Genomic DNA, 19329 nt, shown 5'->3' with positions numbered 1-19329 from the left:
TCAGCACCCCCAAACCAGCTTTACAACAAATGCTAAAGGAACTTCTCTAGGCAGGAAACACAAGAGAAGGAAAAAAGCTACAATAACAAACCCAAAACAAATAAGAAAATGATAATAGGAACATAAATATCGATAATTACCTTAAATGTAAATGGATTAAATGCTCCAACCAAAAGACATAGACTGGTTGAATGGATACAAAACCAAGACCCATATATATGCTGTGTACAAGAAACCAACCTCAGACCTAGGGACCCATATAGACTGAAAGTGAGGGGATGGCAAAAGATATTCCATGCAAATGGAAATCAAAAGAAAGCTGGAGTAGCAATTCTCATCTCAGACAAAATAGACTTTAAAATAAAGCCTATTACAAGAGACAAAGAAGGACACTACATAATGATCAAGGGATCGATCCAAGAAGAAGATATAACAATTGTAAATATTTATGCACCCAACATAAGAGCACCTCAATACATAAGGCAAATACTAACAGCCATAAAAGGGCAAATCAACAGTAACACAATCATAGTAGGGGACTAACACCCCACTTTCACCAATGGACAGATCATCCAAAGTGAAAATAAATAAGGAAACACAAGCTGTAAATGATACATTAGACAAGATGGAATTAATTTATATTTACAGGACATTCCATCCAAAAAAACAGAATACATTTTCTTCTCAGGTGCTCATGGCACATTCTCCAGGTCAGGTCATATCCTGGGTCACAAATCAAGCCTCAGTAAATATAAGAAAACTGAAATTGTATCAAGTGTCTTTTCTGACCACAACACTATGAGGCTAGATGTCAATTACAGGAAAAAATCTGTAAAAAATACAAACACACAGAGGCTAATCAATACACTACTAAATAACCAAGAGACCACTGAAGAAATCAAAGAGGAAATCAAAAAATACCTAGAAACAAATGACAATGAAAACACGATGACCCAAAACCTATAGGATGCAGCAAAAGCAGTTCTAAGAGGGAAGTTTATAGCAATACAACCCTACCTTAAGAAACAAGAAACATCTCAAATAAACAACCTAACCTTACACCTAAAGCAATTAGAGAAAGAAGAAAAAAAAAACCCCAAAAGTTAGCAGAAGGAAAGAAATCATAAAGATCAGATCAGAAATACATGAAAAAGAAATGAAGGAAATGATAACAAAGATCAATAAAGCTAAAAGCTGGTTCTATGAGAAGATAAACAAAATTGATAAACCATTAGCCAGACTCATCAAGAAAAAAAAAAAGGGAGAAGACTCAAATCAATAGAATTAGAAATGAAAAAGAAGTAACAACTGACACTGCAGAAATACAAAGGATCATAAGAGATGACTACAAGCAACTCTACGCCAATAAAATGGACAACCTGGAAGGAATGGACAAATTCTTAGAAATGCACAACCTTCTGACACTGAACCAGGAAGAAATAGAAAATATGAACAGACCAATCAAAAACACTGAAATTGAAACTGTGATTAAAATCTTCCAACAAAAAAAAGCCCAGGACCAGATGGCTTCACAGGCGAATTCTATCGAACATTTAGAGAAGAGCTAACACCTATCCTTCTCAAACTCTTCCAAAATATAGCAGACTGAGGAACACTCCCAAACTCATTCTACGAGGCCACCATCACCCTGATACCAAAACCAGACAAAGATGTCACAAAGAAAGAAAACTACAGGCCAATATCACTGATGACCATAGATGCAAAAATCCTCAACAAAATACTAGCAAACAGAATTCAAGAGCACAATAAAGGATCATACACCATGATCAAGTGGGGCTTATCCCAGGAATGCAAGGATATTTCAATATACGCAAATCAATCAATATGATACACCATATTAACAAATTGAAGGAGAAAACCCATATGATCATCTCCATCGATGCAGAGAAAGCTTTTGACAAAATTCAACACCCATTTATGATAAATATCCTGCAGAAAGTAGGCATAGAGGGAACTTTCCTCAACATAATAAAGGCCATATATGAAAAACCCACAGCAAACATCATCCTCAATGGTGAAAAACTGAAATCATTTCCACGAAGATCAGGAACAAGACAAGGTTGCCCACTCTGACCACTATTATTCAACATAGTTTTGGAAGTTTTAGCAACAGCAATCAGAGAAGAAAAGGAAATAAAAGGAAACCAAAACGGAAAAGAAGAAATAAAGCTGTCACTGTTTGCAGATGACATGATACTACACATAGAGAATCCTATAGATGCTACCAGAAAACTACTAGAGCTAACCAATGAATCTGGTAAAGTAGCAGGATACAAAGTTAATGCACAGAAATCTCTAGCATTCCTATACACTAATGATGAAAAATCTGAAAGTGAAATTAAGAAAACACTCCCATTTACCATTGCAACAAAATGAATAAAATATCTAGGAATAAACCTACCTAAGGAGACAAAAGAGCTGTATGCAGAAAAGTATAAGACACTGATGAAAGAAATTAAAGATGATACAAATAGATGGAGAGAAATACCATGTTCTTGGATTGGAAGAATCAACATTGTGAAAATGACTCTACTACCCAAAGCAAACTACAGATTTAATGCAATCCTTATCAAACTACCACTGGCATTTTTCACAGAACTAGAACAAAATATTTCACAATTTGTATGGAAACGAAAAGACCTCGAATAGCCAAAGCAATCTTGAGAAAGAAAAATGGAGCTGGAGGAATCAGGATCCCTGACTTCAGACTATACTACAAAGCTACAGTAATCAAGACAGTATGGTACTGGCACAAAAACAGAAATATAGATCAATGGAACAGGATAGGAAGCCCAGAGATAAACCTACACACATGTGGTCACCTTATCTTTGATAAAGGAGGCAAGAATATACACTGGAGAAAAGACAGCCTCTTCAATAAGTGGTGCTGGGAAAACTGGACAGCTACATGTAAAAGTATGAAATTAGAACACTCCCTAACACCATACACAAAAATAAACTCAAAATGGATTAAAGACCTAAATGTAAGACCAGACACTACCAAACTCTTAGAGGAAAACATAGGCAGAAGACTCTATGCCATAAATCACAGCAAGATCCTTTTTGACCCAGCTCCTAGAGAAATGGAAATAAAAACAAAAATAAACAAATGGGACCTAATGAAACTTAAAAGCTTTTGCACAGCAAAGGAAACCATAAACAAGACAAAAAGACAACCTTCAGAATGGGAGAAAATATTTTCAAATGAAGCAACTGACAAAGGATTAATCTCCAAAATTTACAAGCAGCTCATGCAGCTCAATATCAAAAAAACAAACAACCCAATCCAAAAATGGGCAGAAGACCTAAATAGACATTTCTCCAAAGAAATATACAGATTGCCAACAAACACATGAAAGAATGCTCAACATCATTAATCACTACAGAAATGCAAATCAAAACTACAGTGAGGTATCACCTCACACCAGTCAGAATGGCCCTCATCAAAAAATCTACAAATGATAAATGCTGGACAGGGTGTGGAGAAAAGAGAACCCTCTTGCACTGTTGGTGGGAATGTAAATTGATACAGCCACTATGGAGAGCAGTATGGAGGTTCCTTCAAAAACTAAAAATAGAACTACCATATGACCCAGCAGTCCCACTACTGGGCATATACCCTGAGAAAACCATAATTCAAAAAGATTCATGTACCAAATGTTCATTGCATCTCTATTTACAATAGCCAGGACATGGAAGCAACCTAAGTGTCCATCAACAGATGAATGGATAAAGAAGGTGTGGCACATATATACAATAGAATATTACTCGGCCATAAAAAGAAACAAAATTGAGTTATTTGTAGTGAGGTGGATGGACCTAGAGTCTGTCATACAGAGTGAAGTAAGTCAGAAAGAGAAAAACAAATGCCATATGCTAACACATATATATGGAATCTAAGGAAAAAATTTAAAAAGTCATGAAGAACCTAGGGGCAAGATGGGAATAAAGACACAGACCTACTAGAGAATGGACTTGAGGATATGGGGAGGGGGAAGGGTAAGCTGTTACAAAGTGAGAGAGTCTCATGGACACTACCAAACGTAAAATAGATAGCTAGTGGGGAGCAGCCGCGTGGCACCAGGAGATCAGCTCGGTGCTTTGTGACCACCTAGAGGGGTGGGATAGGGAGGGTGGGAGGGAGGGAGACACAAGAGGGAAGAGATATGGGAACATATGTATATGTATAACTGATTCACTTTCTTATAAAACAGAAACTAACACGCCATTGTGAAGCAGTTATATTCCAATAAAGATGTTAAAAAAATTAAAACAAATAAAACAGAGAAGAGGTTATTCTCAGTATTTTCAAACTACCTTATGTATTAGCTATGCAAGTATAACTAGTGATTTGTGTGTGCTTCTTTTATTTCTTTTTTCTTTTTAAATACTGAGTGGTCTATTTGGAACTAGGAAGTTATGAAACTGAGTATCTGTATCTCATGTGTATAGCTCCAGGTAGAGCTGAAACAGTAAGTTCTAATAGGTACATATTTTTTTTTTCCTCCAAAGATTTGTCTTGGAATACAATAGATATGTGTAACCTTTTGATTGTTTATTGACCTCTGTGACAAAAGAGTCTGAAATAAACATCTAGTACCAAAAAAGTAAAAAAAATAAAATAAAATAAAATTCTATATTAACTTAATAAACATTTTCATCTCATATCCAGTTCCATGTTTCTGTCCCTCCATCCCAGCACAGGCTTGACTCAAGGGTTACGATTTGTCTTTTCTTTCTTCTTTCTACTTCCTCCCTGACCTTCCAACTGCTATTCTGGTCACTTCCCAGGTCAGAAAAGAAGAAAATGAAAAATGACTTCACGTGTTGCAATTTGTTGTTCTCACGTAAATGTTGAGTGCTCCAGGAGATGGCATTTGTCCACATTCTGCTTCTTTCTCTCTCAGGGTACATTGGGTTCTTAAGAGACTATCCTATCTCCTAGCAGGCGGCTTTATTGGCTGTGATACCAACAGGCTTATTCAAACCTACCTTCCACAGTGTCTGCTTTGCCCATGATAATCATTTCGCATTTCTGACCTGCCAAACTCTAGAAATGCCATATGTTCTCAAGAACTATTTTGGTCTCTGCTCTAGTAGCATAGTGCAGGACTGAGCCATCCTACAAAATTCTGAAGCTCAACAGCATCCAGCCAGGATGTGAGAGGTAAGCATCTGTACTCTCCTCATCAGCTGTTTTGCTTCTCTTGTCACTTAGCTTGAGGGGGAAAAGATACTCTCACTTTGCTCCTAGCGACAGCTGGGGTTGGAGGGATATGCCACAGCACATCCATCTGCTAAGCTGACAGCCTTCTTCCAAAACACTGCTTGTGCTAAAATCTTATATATATGGCTGGAGGTGGGTAACGGGAAAGGGTCATGAAATTGGTTTTCTCTATTTCCTAGTAGTTCTGTGGTTTTGTCTAGCCAACCTCACTTTAGCATCTGAGGTTACATGTGTCTCATCCCAAGTCCAGAAAAGACTCATTAAACTTCCTACTACAGTTTCTTTCTCTGTACATTACCTTCCTACTTCTGAAAGGATCTTGCTTTGTTCATATTTGTATATTCACATTTCTTGTCCATGATAATTACATAGGAAACTTCACTGAGTTCAAAAGTTATGGAAAGAACAGAATAAAATACTATTATAAGATGGGGCTGAATTAGTTTTCCCAGGGGCATGTGGGTTGGCCTTGTAAATGGCATTTAATGGAGCTTTGAAGGCCAGACCAAATGAGACTCAGGCAGAATTATTTATAGGGGGCAATTTAAAAATCTGCATACTATTGTCAGGCACTGGTGTGTGCAGAGAAAAGGCATAAAGCTGTGGGGTTTTTAAAGGTCTTTCTAGTCTACGTTTCTAAAAAAAATATGATATAAAAAACGTAAAGCAGTCAACTGAAATAATTGGGAAACTCTAAAAGAAAATACTATTAAATGAACATTATAGCTTTCTTCAACCCAATGAGTAATTTAATTATATTAAATAAAAGAAATTGTTCTTAGTAACATTAAGAGCAGACAAAAAGCATAGCAAGCAACAGACCTCTAAGACCAAATCTCAATAATTAGGAAAAAAGAAGGTAATAGTATGGCTCATACAGCAGACAGTATTTTAAATCATGAAACCACTTTGGTCCAGGAAAGTATTTTCTGCAAAATATATTCAGGAAATATATCTCCAGTTTCAGAGACACTTTGCAAACAGAGATGGTAACTTTAACAAATGTCTTTCTAAATGAAACATGGTTAATTGTTAGGCATGCCCCTTTCTGATTAATAGCAAGATGAGGGAAGAGCAGTAGAAGACTTGAGCATGAAAGACAAAAGGGTAATGAGAGGTTATCAATCCAGGAGTAAATGTGAGACATTCAAGTTAAACTTCTCCCGTCTTCCTAGTCCCTATAATGCCATATACCAGTCATAAATCATGAACCATGTACCAAGCCCTATACTAAGCCCTTGCCTTTCTTTATAGCATTTAATTCTCACATCAACCCTCTAAAGCAGGCAGGTTTATCCCCATCTTACAGATGAAAAGCAGAATAAAAGAGTTAAAAACTTGTACAAGGTTACCTAATAAGTAAGTGGCAGAGCTGGAATTCTAATCTTAAACCAAAGGTGATGACTCCCAAGTTATCTTCCTCCCACCCCTCCCTTCTTCCTCTTGCCTTTTTCTTTCTCTTCATTTTACCACACGTTCCAACAAATCTTGCTCAAAGATCATTATGCCTATCCTCTGCTTCTACTTCCTTGTGGAATAAAGTTCAGAGAAAATGAGTGAAGGGAAACACATTTTATTGTCTATACGTACCTCCTGTGGTCCTGACTATTGCTATTTATGAGAAGGTTCATAAATCAGAGAAATCTTACATTCTCTGAAATATCCTAGCAACGAAAGTTGTAAATCAAAACTGATATATTGCCTAGATTTTCAAATTAAAACAAACTGAGCCAAAACTGAAAGCACAATTCCCATGGTACTATCGAAACCGTATTATCCAGATTTCCAAAAGAACAGTCTATTTCACGATCACATGTGCATAGTTTCCTACTGAACTTAGTGTTTATCATAGAAGACAACTACTTTTTCTTTTTGAAATCATTTTCTTTTTGAAGTAGATAATAACATTAGGTAATAGTTATAAATTACAGTTCCAGGCACTGTGATACATAATTATGAAAACCTTAAAAAGTATGTACTATTATTATCTCTGTGAGACAACTAAAGGACAAAGTGGTTAGGAAATATTTTCAACCCATCAGCTAGAATGGTAGAACTGAGATTCAAGCCCAGATCTTTCTCAGTCCCAGAAGAACAGTTTTACCACTTACACATATCACCTTATCTACCCTATTGATAGGAATAACAGCATTATCTGAAGTCTTTAGGAAACACCACTGGTGTTTTTTTTTTAATTTTGGAAGCTCTGTATCTCTTTTTATAAAGTGAGTTTAGATGATAATCAGTTAACTGAAATATTTGTATGTTACATACTTCAATTCAAGTAGGAATTTTTTTTTTAATTTCTCTCCTGACTCCCACCTTCACTATATTATCAACCTCCATTCCCTCCTTCCATTCTTTTGCACTTTTCTGCCCAAACCAGTTGCTGGATTTGCTCCTAAATTATGTGACCTCTCCCAGGTCTCTAGTAAAGCTATATTATTTAATAAGCCATGTAAACATCTACTGTAATAGATTTGGAAATGTTTCCGGGAAAAAAAGAGAGATTGGTAAACGATTTCATCCTGTATTCTTTTGTTTAGTTGAATGCTAATTAAAGCATGTTTTTAGTGTAATTGACTTTGTTCAGACTATTACACTTAGAAAGAGTTCTTTGAGACTCAAGCTTAAATTCATGCAAGCTTAAACTAAGGTAGTACACTATATTTTAGTCACTCTGAACATTTACAACCAAATGTATAAGATAAAAAGGGACAAAAGTCTACATTTCAACATGTCAGATAAGGCACTAAAACAGCAAGACATTTATAGATTGTTGGAAAAGTATTAATCACGTATTCATTCATGGAAGACTTATGTTCAAAAAGAAATTCTGAAGAATCAGAGTTTAACTCATTAACCATGCATGTAAACTTGATTCTCTAAGCTAATAAGCTCATGACATTTATCAGTAGCCAACGGAGGGAGAAAAGCATCTAGCTGCTTAATTCTAAATCAGATTTTCAATAATCATATTGAAAATAAATTTGGTTTTAGGTAAATATGTATTTCTCTGAACTCAATGAAAGCATTTATTACATGTTTGATTATATTAATTTTATGCTTCTAACAAGAATTATAGAACTTTTATGATAGAAGGGCTCTGAACGATTAAGTCAAATCTCTACATATCATGAATATGTTGTTTTATAAATAAAAGGATATAATTAAAATTAGTGTTGACTGCAGAGATAATAACTGTGAAAAGGAAACCAATGAGCATGAGTTCCACTGATCATCTGCATGCAATTAGGAAATTTAAGCCAATTAGAATTCGAGTACCCAATTCAAACATTGTGATCCTGACAGCAAAACACAATGCTTGAGTTGCATCTATTAAAGCCTTAGGTTTTCTTTTTTGTTTGTTCGTTTTTCCAGTTTTATTGAGCTATAATTGACATATAATACTGTATTAGTTTAAGGTGAACAACATAATGATTTGATATATTTATATACTGCAAAATGATTACCATAAGTTTAGTTAACATCCATCACCTCACGCAAGCACATTTTCTTCCTTGTGATGAGAACTTTTAACATCTTCTCTCTTAGCAACGTTCAAGTATACGGTAACAGTATTGTTATCTATAGTCACCATGTTGTATATTATATCCCTAGAACTTATTTATCTTATATCTGGAATTTCGTACCTTTTGACCACATTTCCCCATTTCCCCCACCCTTCATTCCCACCTCTGGCAATCACCAATCTGTTCTCTGTTCCTACCAGTTCCATATTTTTAGATTCCACATATAAGTCAGATCATAAAGGATTTGTCTTTCCCTGTCCAGCTTACTTCACTTAGTATAAGGACCCTGATGTCCATCCATGTTGTCTCAAATGGCAGGGTTCCCTTCTTTGTATGGCTGAATAGTATTCCATTGTACAATACACCACATTTTCTTTATCCATTCATTGATCCATAGACATTTAGGTTATTTCCACGTCTTTAAAGCCTTAAGTTTTCTGTTAGTATTTCCTATTATATCTAGTAAGCCTTTCTTAAAAAAGAACAGTTGGTGCTTATACACATATACTATTAAAACTCAATGAACAACAGTGCCTCTTTTGTGTCATTTATTATACATTAAAATTGGATGATCTTCTTTATTTACATTATTTTATTTTATCTTTATTTACATTTATTTATTTTATCTTCTTAAACGAAATTAGTAGCAGTAGGAAGACTTCAAAGACTAATTTCAAATGATAAAAGAAAGAATCTAGGTCATTTGTGGATAATTTGATATGGAAGTAACCCACACAGAAACAAATTAAATTTTGCTTTCTTTGTTCCTCAAAGTGGAAATTTTCACCACATTTTTCATTAGTTTCTTTTTATTTTTTTTACTCACAAAGTTAAAACTTGGAAACTCTAAATATGCTTTTTAAAAAATAAAAACATTAATAGACTATGGAACGATACTACCAAAGCTCCAGAAGAAAGATTTGACCTCAAATCATCACTTGTGTTTCATTCTACTCATACTTCTTTAATGAGCTTCAAGAGAGAGGTGCTCACAAGATAGCCTATAGCCTACTCTCCAACCCTAAGCTAGAGGTTCCAAGCATCCTCTTTTTAGATGATGTTTGAGGGCTGAATAAAATAGAAAAGGATGCTTAGTGCCTAGTCCTTCCACAAAATCCATGATCATAGGGAGGGTATCTTCAAAGAAAAATCTTCAAAATCCTACATTTAGGGTATAAACTAGCAATTCCAATGTAATAGATGAAGTAGGTGGTTGTGGTAGATACTACTTGTAATATTATTTACCTGTTAATTATTGTCAGTGATGAGTGTGAAGCATATGTGTGTGTGCGTACCTTTTTATATTTTACAAACAAATGGTACTAAGAGAAACCATAGTGGCACCATATCAACAAATTAACTTGCTTCTACTATTTATCTGACTATCATTGATGGTCACAATATTCAGAACTCTGAGAATAGCCACTGAGGGTATATTTGGAAATGTGTAGCCCTACCCTTTTACACATACAGTTAAACCAGTTTTCCTCCTGTGTGCTTTACTCAGACCATACACCAGAAAATGGATTTAGAATTACTACTCTATAACAGTGGTTTTGAGACATGGTGTCAAGGCAGACTGATATGTCATACATTGTTACATGCAGCAATAACTTATGACTACTAGTAAAAAACTCGTTAAATCATCTGCCTGCTCTTCATATAAATTAGGACATATTCACTGTTATTGCTCTAATACCATCATTCTTCTTAGTTGAATTCCTTTTGATTTCCTGATTGAGACACAAAGGGGTATCCAATTCCATGTAATTCTGAGGGAATTCATGAGAGTGAACTCCACATATGAATAATCCTTAATGTGTATGTAACTGTGAAAAAATAAAGATTGGTAGCTGCTTCTGTATATATCCTTCTACATGTGCATGAGCAAGACAAGAACTCATGTTCACGGAGAAAAGTGTCAAGGAAATGAAATTTGGACCTGGTGAATAAAGATCATCTATTTCAATGGAGGCAATGATAGTGTTCTCTCCCACCTCCGTGGCCCAAGAAAAATTGTTTATTTTTCCCTTTCTAGTAGCATATAAATTCTGCATCAGTTTTTCCAGTATATAAAATGCTGTGTGAATATCTACCAGTAATTAGCAGCCTTCCACTCCAAGTAGGTAATAAATGGGAGTGAATCTATTGTTTATGAGTATATCAATTTTTTTTTTAAAAACTATATGCTGGGATATAAAGGCAACGCTGAAGTGTAAAATTGCTAATGCAGGCTCATAGCCTGGAAAATGATTTATTTTAATAGTTTTCTTCATTTAACAGTTCTTCATTTGAAAATATTCCCTTTCAACTACATATTTTGTGGTTTGGTGCCGTGAAGGGGAAATTTATTCCTTTGACATATTTATTATTTTAATAGTTTTGCATTTGAAAAAGCTTCACCAGGTATCTATATATTTTGCAGTTTGCAGAGAGGTTCATTCTTGACAGTTTTTTAAAATGTTTATTCATTTAAATAGGTTCTCACTCCATGGAACTGTTGCTAAGATTTCTTTAAACTGGAGCCACCTGGGAGTTCTAGTAAAGCAGTAAGGTTAATGTCAAGCTGTGGACTTTCCAGGGGCTCTGCAAGCCCTGAAATCACAGAAGATTCACATCCTTAGGAAGAAGAAAACTTGTAGGATGAAATTTAACTAACAATTAGCAGATGTCCTTGACTATAGTGTTAATTATGATTTGGACCTTAGTAACCACAGAGCATTTATACAAGCGAACTAGTTTGGGGATGCAGTATGTGGCCATGAAAAATATATATCAAACTCCGCCACATAGATTTGAAAGCAAGGTACTTGTCACAAACATTTTGTTTAATATTGAATAAGACCACTTTGACTTCCAAACACATTTTGATTTGTTTATTTGGGGATGTTATCCAACCAGAGTAGGGTTATGATGCATTCTTGGTGTAGGGACACTTAAATTGTACATCTACGTATTGTCCTCACTCTTGGCCCATTTTTAACAACAGTTCCAAAGACGACACCCACCAATGTAAGTGGAAGAAGTGGAAGAAGGCACGAGTTAGTCATCGCCTGGGAGGTAAGAAAGCCTACTCAGATGTCAGAACTTGTTGATTCCTTAAATTAAAAAGTTACACATAGAGCATCAGTATTTGGTATAGAGTAACTGAGTAACTTCTGTTTAAAGGAGGTTAAGAAACACTTTGAGCATGCATTACTCACATGAATATTTCCAACATGAACTATTGTCATTTTCATACCAAGTCTAAAGTGTGCCATCCTGTCATATAGGCTGTCTCAGAATACAGTTTGAATGATTAAAACACATTCTCTCACAAATTGCTTCAGATGTTTATTTGGCTTAGTTTGATATTTATTTACTTCACAATTGAATAGCACCCTTGACATTTTTGGAGGCTAAAACTATTGAGGTTTTTCTGGAGTAGTGACTGGGTTAGCTCATTTATCCCATACAATTATCCTATTAGTGGGGATAATTTTCCTTGTTTTACAAATTATGAAACTGATGCACAGTTTGAGTACTTTCCTGAGAAGCAGTAGAATTGGGACTTTGATTACAAAACCCTTATTCTTTTGTGTCCCTCACTGTATGACCTCCAAAATTCCTTCTGTCAAAGGAAAGGAACAGGGGAGAAAGAGTGTGAGAGGTACATTTATTTTCCATAAAGCCACTTTCCTTCTTTGATGTTAACTTTATTATCAAATATAGCTATGTAGCTAACAGAACAATGTGTTAGAATATGGAGATGGAAATGCCTATTGGAGAAAACTGAACCAATCCCTGACCATCTCTAAGAACAATGATAGAATGTACAGAAACATACAGAAAAACTCCTTTCCCCAGTAAGAAATCTTCCATGAGCACATCCTCTGACCTGTTCTTCTGTTCATATGCCTCTTCTTCAATAAAACTTTATGCCTTGCTTTTGATTTCTGCAGAGGTATTAACTTCCCAATACCTGACCTTCACTGAGATCAAACCTCTCTAAACGGAATTGCCTTCCCTGCCAGTTTTATGTCTTAGTCAGCTGGGGCTGCTATAACAAAAATGCTGTAGACTGGGTGGCTTATAAACAACAGAAATTTAATTCTCACATTTCTGGAGGCTGGAAGTCTAGTTCTGGAAGGCCTTGGTGGATTCAGATCTGGCAAGGGCCTGCTTCCTGGTTCATAGAACACAATTTCTCACTATGTCGTCACGTGACAGAGAGGCAAGACAGATCTCTAGGTTCTGTATTACAAGGGCAATAATCTGATTCATGAGTACTCCACACTCATAGCCAAGTCACCTACCTAAAGCCCATCTCCTAATACCATCACATTGTGTTAGGAATTCATCACATGAATTGTGGGGGAGGAAGGGGTATAAACATTTAGTCTATAGTACTTTGATATAATAGGCTTTGTCTCTTTTCCTCCACTCAATACATAGTTTTTCCTCAAATCAAAATTCAAAATAAGAAAATGTAGCAAATGTTTATTGTGTATCTATTTGTCAAACATTGTGCTAGGCAATGTCTGGTAACTGCTCCACTGACTAACTAGTTAATCACAATTACTATTTTCTGTGGTGTGCAATTGATGCTCATTTAACAAATTTAAATGTAAGCCATGGAGTACAAGTCTCCTGAAAAAATTCTGTATTCTAATTTTTTCATATGTTAGTAAAGCACAACAGTAATTGAGAAAAACCCTAGAAGAAAGGTCTTACATTAATTTCACCGAGATTTTCTGTGCAAAGTCCTCTGCAGAGCATTACCAGTGGCAAGATTTTCCTGACCACCAGACGGTATGACAGTTTTCCCAACATATTACATTCTAGTGTGGAATCCAAGGACCTTTGTTTCATACACATGACTAATTGGAGCAAATTTGTTTCACTTCAAGAGTTTTCAATATTCCTGATACTTTTCTTAAATACCAACTGATACCATTTAATTTTTTAATCTTTTTTTTTTTAATTTTTTAATCTTATACCTTTAAAGCCTTTTAAATTTCCAGTGACTGCCAAGCTATTGTTCTATGTTGGCTTCCAATGTAATATAAAGATTGGAGAGTCTCTATTGCTCTAGTTACCCATAATTTTTAAAAATTTAAAGATTGGAAAGAGTGGGGGTTTTGATCAATTATTTTCCTGATATTTAATTGCATTTTTCTTCTCTAGCCAGTATCGGAAGAGTTTCAGAATGGGGAAGGCTTTGGCTATATTGTGGCTTTCCGACCCAATGGAACACGTGGCTGGAAGGAAAAAATGGTGACATCTTCTGAAGCTTCAAAATTCATTTATCGAGATGAAAGTGTCCCTCCTCTTACTCCCTTTGAAGTGAAGGTTGGCGTTTATAACAATAAAGGAGATGGACCTTTCAGTCAAATTGTGGTCATATGTTCAGCTGAAGGAGGTCAGTTTTTTTTATGCTTATTATTTTCATTTAACATATTAATATTTTATTTTGGTACATGAATGTGACACTACTGTAATATATTAGATAATACAGGTACACCAAAAGCGAAAATAAAACTTACCCACAGTCTCACTACACTTTTTAGATATATTTTTCCAAAAATTTTTCCAAATAATTCAATAATTAATTTCAAATAATTTCAATTTTTATTGAAAAAAATTGATCATTCCATATACTTTGCTTTATGTTCTTCACTCCCTGATGATGTATGGCAAATATCTTTCCATAACAATAACAACATTAGTAACGCCTGTAGAATATTCTCTGGATGGATGGACATTTAACCATTCTTCTCTGTTTCGCAATTTAGATCATTTTCTATTTTAACCTTATTCTAATTTAAATTTAGAAATTTAGATAATTTCTATTTTAATTGAAATTTTTAACTTATGTGAAATAAATTTAAATAAAGACTCCAATAACTATTCATTACTGACCTCATATACAAAACAGCAGACTGATACAGAAGTATCAGACAGGATTTTTTGTTTGAAGCTTTTCACACATGGTATCATTAAATCTTCACAACAATCTTGTCTAATAGGCATTATTATCCCCATTGTAGAGAAAGAGAAATTGAAGTTCAGAAAAGTTAAGGAACTTGTTTAAAAAAGTTAAATAGTTTCTAATTGAGAATTAAACTCAGTCCTTTCAATCATTAAATCCTTGATTTGTCTATAGCAAGCTGCCTTCATACGTATAACCTCATTTAATTCTCAGTTAAAACTACTAGGTAGGCAGGACCTAGGCAGGAAACCCATTTTACAGATCAGTAAACTGTAAGTCTGTGACTTATTCATGGTTACAGTCAACAGGTGGTAGTGCTAGAGGGCAAACTCAGCTTCCTACATCAAAATTCTTGGTTCTTTCAAGTTTTAATACAAAAATGCATTTTCTGAGTGAGAGAAAGCTTGATAGAGTTAACTCCCTAAAGTTAGCTTTTCTGCACAGTCCTTCTTCAATTCAAGTATGCAATTTCAATTGGCCCTGCAAGTAAATAAAATGCCTTACAGTCCCTAAACCTGACAGAAGACTGAGCTAATGTTCCACCAAAGGCAGCACACATTTGACCTTCCAAATAATTATTGTTTTCTCATAAACTGACACTTTTGCTTCCTTTGTGCCCACATTTGTGACTTGAATAGCTTAAGAGAATTACCAATCATTTTGGTACGGGGAATTCATGGCAGGGGAAATAAGTAAGGACATTTGAATACTGAAGCACAAAGGTAGTGTCTGATTTATGTAAGATGTAGTTTTTCAGCACTAGCTGCCTTGTATTTTATGACATAGAGCCAAATTTTGAAGCAGAAGTAGAAAGTTTTTCCTAGTATAAGAATGAACAGGAAAGTGAAGAATCAAGTAAAAATAAGGAATCATAGGTGTTCTGATGAGATATTCACGCACTTAGCATCTCAAGTTTCTGATGTTTTTTCAGATAGTATAGCCGGTCTCCACATTACTTATATTAACTCTTACAATCAAATATGAGGTAGGAGTCTCAAGCTGCAATCTATTTTGCAGGAAACTGAGACTCAGAGAGGCTAAGTAACATGTTCAAATCAACCCAGTAAATAACAAAAGTTGTAAGTAACTGTAGTAAGTGACAGGGCTGGGATTTGAACACAGGTCTGTATGACTCCAAAGCTAATGCTTTTAATCACTACCCTATACCTTCTCATCAGGAGTGTCTTTAACAATAATTTTTCGTTATTGTATTATGTTATATATATAATAATAATATTTTACATCATTTGTTACTCTGATAACTGTTTTGAAGTACATGTTTTATTCAGGAAGTGCATATTCTTGTGGTTTTAATTTATTTAAACTAACTATAAAGCACACGGTCCCAAATGTCACGTGAGATGAATTGGAGAGGTGTGTACATGCTTCGTATGGTAACACCAGTGTTGCCTTTAAGAAATCCAGATTTGTACGTTCCTTGTCAACCTTTGCTTTAAAATTAAATTATAGCAGCCACCATGGGTTGTTTATACTGTGTTTTCTTAAACTTGAAATGGCTTGCCTTTAGAGATTTCTCTTTCCAGCTAGATAGGAAGTATGCATATTTTCTTTCAAAGACACTGAGGTTTTTGCGGTAACATATTTCATAGTAACACTTCATTTACTTTGGTGGACTGAAATATGAAAGATACCAAGCAAATTAAATCTGAATAGAGGGAGGAGCTTCAAGATGGCGGAGGAGTGAAACGTGGAGATTGCCTTCCTCCTCACAAATTCATCAGAATTACATCTACAAGTGGAACAACTCCTACCGAACACCTATTGAATGCTGGCAGAAGACCTCAGACCTCCCAAAGGCAAGAAACTCCCACGTAACTGGGTAGGGCAAAAGAAAAAAGAAAAAGCAAAGACAAAAGAATAGGGATGGGACCTGCACCTCTGAGAGGGAGCTGTGAAGGAGGAAAAGTTTCCACACAATAGGAAGCCCCTTCACTGGTGGGGACAGGGGGTGGGGGTGGGGAATCTGCAGAGCCACAGAGGAGAGCACAGCAATAGGGGTGCAGAGGGCAAAGCAGAGAGATTCCCACATAGAGGATCAGTGTTGACTGGCACTCACCAGCCCGAGAGACTTCTCTGCTCACCCGCTGTCCGAGTCAGGTGGGGGCTGGGCACTGAGGCTCGGGCTTCGGAGGTCAGATCCCAGGGAGAGGACTGGGGTTGGCTGCGTGAACACAGCCTGAAGGGGGCTAGTGCACCACAGCTAGCCAGGAGGGAGTCCGGGAAAAAGTCTGGACCTGCCTAAGAGGCAACAAGACCATTGTTTCAGGGTGCACAAGCAGAGGGGATTCAGAGCACCACCTGCCTAAACGAGCTCCAGAGACGGGCGTGAGCCGCGGCTATCAGCACGGACCCCAGAGACGGGCATGAAACACTAAGGCTGCTGCTGCCACCACCAAGAAGCCTGTGTGCAAGCACAGGTCACTATCCACACAGCCCCTCCCGGGAGCCAGTGCAGCCCACCACTGCCAGGGTCCCGTGATCCAGGGACAACTTCCCCGGGAGAACACATGGCGCGCCTCATGCTGTTGCAATGTCATGCCGCCCTCTGCCTCCACAGCCTCGCCCTGCATTCCATACCCCTCCCTCCCCCCGCCTGAGTGAGCCAGAGTCCCCTAATCAGCTGCAACTTTAACCCTGTCCTGTCTGAGCGAAGAAGAGATGGCCTCAGGTGACCTACATGCAGAGGTGGAACCAAATCCAAAGCTGAACCCTGGGAGCTGTGCGAACAAAGAAGAGAAAGGGAAATCTCTCCCAGAAGCCTCAGGAGCAGCGGATTAAATCTCCACAATCAACTTAATGTACCCTACATCTCTGGAATACCTGAATAAACAAAGAATTATCTCAAAATTGAGGCAGTAGACTTTGGGAACCACCATATATATATATATATTTATATTTTTTTTTCCTTTTTCTCTTTTTGTGAGTGTGTATGTGTATGCTTCTGTGTGTGATTTTGTCTGTATAGCTTTGCTTTTACCATCTGTCCTATGGTTCTGTCTCTTCATTTTTTTGTTTTGTTTTGTTTTCCATTTAGTATAGTTTTTAGCACTTGTTATCATTGGTGGATTTGTTTTCTTGGTTTGGTGGCTCTCTTCTTTCTTCCTTTCTTTTTTTATTATTTTTTAAATTTCCTTTTATTTTTAATAATTTTTTTTTTATTTTAGTAACTTTATTTTATTTTTTTTTTCATTCTTTCTTTTTTTTTCTGAGCCATGTGGCTGACAAGGTCTTGGTGCTCCGGCCAGGTATCAGGCCTGTGCCTCTGAAGTGGGAGAGATGAGTTAAGAACATTGGTCCACCAGTGAGCTCCAGGATCCACATAATATAAAACACCCAAAGATCTCCCAGAGATCTCTATCTCAACACTAAGACCCAGCTCCACTCAACAACTACCAAGCTACAGTCCTGGACACCCTATGCCAAACAACAAGCAAGACAGGAACACGACCCCACCCATTAGCAGAGAGGTGGCCTAAAATCATAATAAGGTCACAGACAACCCAAAACATACCGCCGGATGCAGTCCTGCCCACCAGAAAGACAATATCCAGCCTCATCTACCAGAACACAGGCACTAGGCCCCTCCACCAGGAAGCCTACACAACCCACTGAACCAACCTTAGCCACTGGGGACAGACGGCAAGAACAACAGGAACTACGAACCTGCAGCCTGCGAAAAGGAGACCCCAAACACAGTAAGTTAAGCAAAATGAGAAGACAGAGAAACACACAGCAGATGAAGGAGCAAGGTAAAAACCCACCAGACCAACCAAATGAAGAGGACATAGGCAGTCTACCTGAAAAAGAATTCAGATTAATGATAGTAAAGATGATCCAAAGTCTTGGAAATAGAAAGGAGAAAATACAAGAAACGATTAACAAGGACCAAGAAGAGCTAAAGAGCAAACAAACAATGATGAACAACACAATAAATGAATTTAAAAATTCTCTAGAAGGAATCAATAGCAGAATAACTGAGGCAGAAGAACGGATAAGTGACCTGGAAGATAAAATAGTGAAAATAACTACTGCAGAGCAGAATAAACAAAAAAACAATGAAAGAATTGAGCACAGTATCAGAGACCTCTGGAACAGGATTAAATGCACCAACATTCGAATTATAGGGGTCCCAAAAGAAGAAGAGAAAAAGAAAGGGACTGAGAAAATATTTGAAGAGATTATAGTTGTAAACTTCCCTAATATGAGAAAGGAAAGGGTCAATCAAGACCAGGAAGTACAGAGAGTCCCATACAGGATAAATCCAAGGAGAAACATACCAAGATACATACTAATCAAACTATAAAACATTAAATACAAAGAAAAATTTTAAAAGCAGCAAGGATAAAAAACCCAAATAACATACAGGGGAATCCACATAAGGTTAACAGCTGATCTTTCAGCAGAAACTCTGCAAAGCAGAAGGGAGTGGCAGGACATATTTAAAGAGATGAAAGGGAAAAACCTACAACCAAGATTACACAGCAAGGATCTCATTCAGATTCGATGGAGAAATTAAAACCTTTACAGACAAGCAAAAGCTAAGAGAATTCAGCGTC

The 19329-nt window shown here is 36.5% G+C and overlaps 1 protein-coding gene across 1 annotated transcript in view; it reads left to right on the top strand.

Annotated features, from left to right (window-relative positions):
• Positions 1–19329, top strand: part of CNTN5 (contactin 5) — a 1372019-nt gene that overhangs the window by 1307421 nt on the left and 45269 nt on the right. Inside the window, exons 19-20 of the mRNA XM_068554615.1 lie at positions 11771–11841; positions 13948–14182. Of these exons, the coding sequence (XP_068410716.1) occupies positions 11771–11841; positions 13948–14182 (306 nt within the window). The remainder of the gene's footprint in view (positions 1–11770; positions 11842–13947; positions 14183–19329) is intronic.

The sequence above is a fragment of the Eschrichtius robustus genome, chromosome 11 (assembly GCF_028021215.1).
Source record: "Eschrichtius robustus isolate mEscRob2 chromosome 11, mEscRob2.pri, whole genome shotgun sequence".
NCBI classification, from domain to species: domain Eukaryota; kingdom Metazoa; phylum Chordata; class Mammalia; order Artiodactyla; family Eschrichtiidae; genus Eschrichtius; species Eschrichtius robustus.
This window is presented reverse-complemented; position numbering and strand designations above follow the sequence as displayed.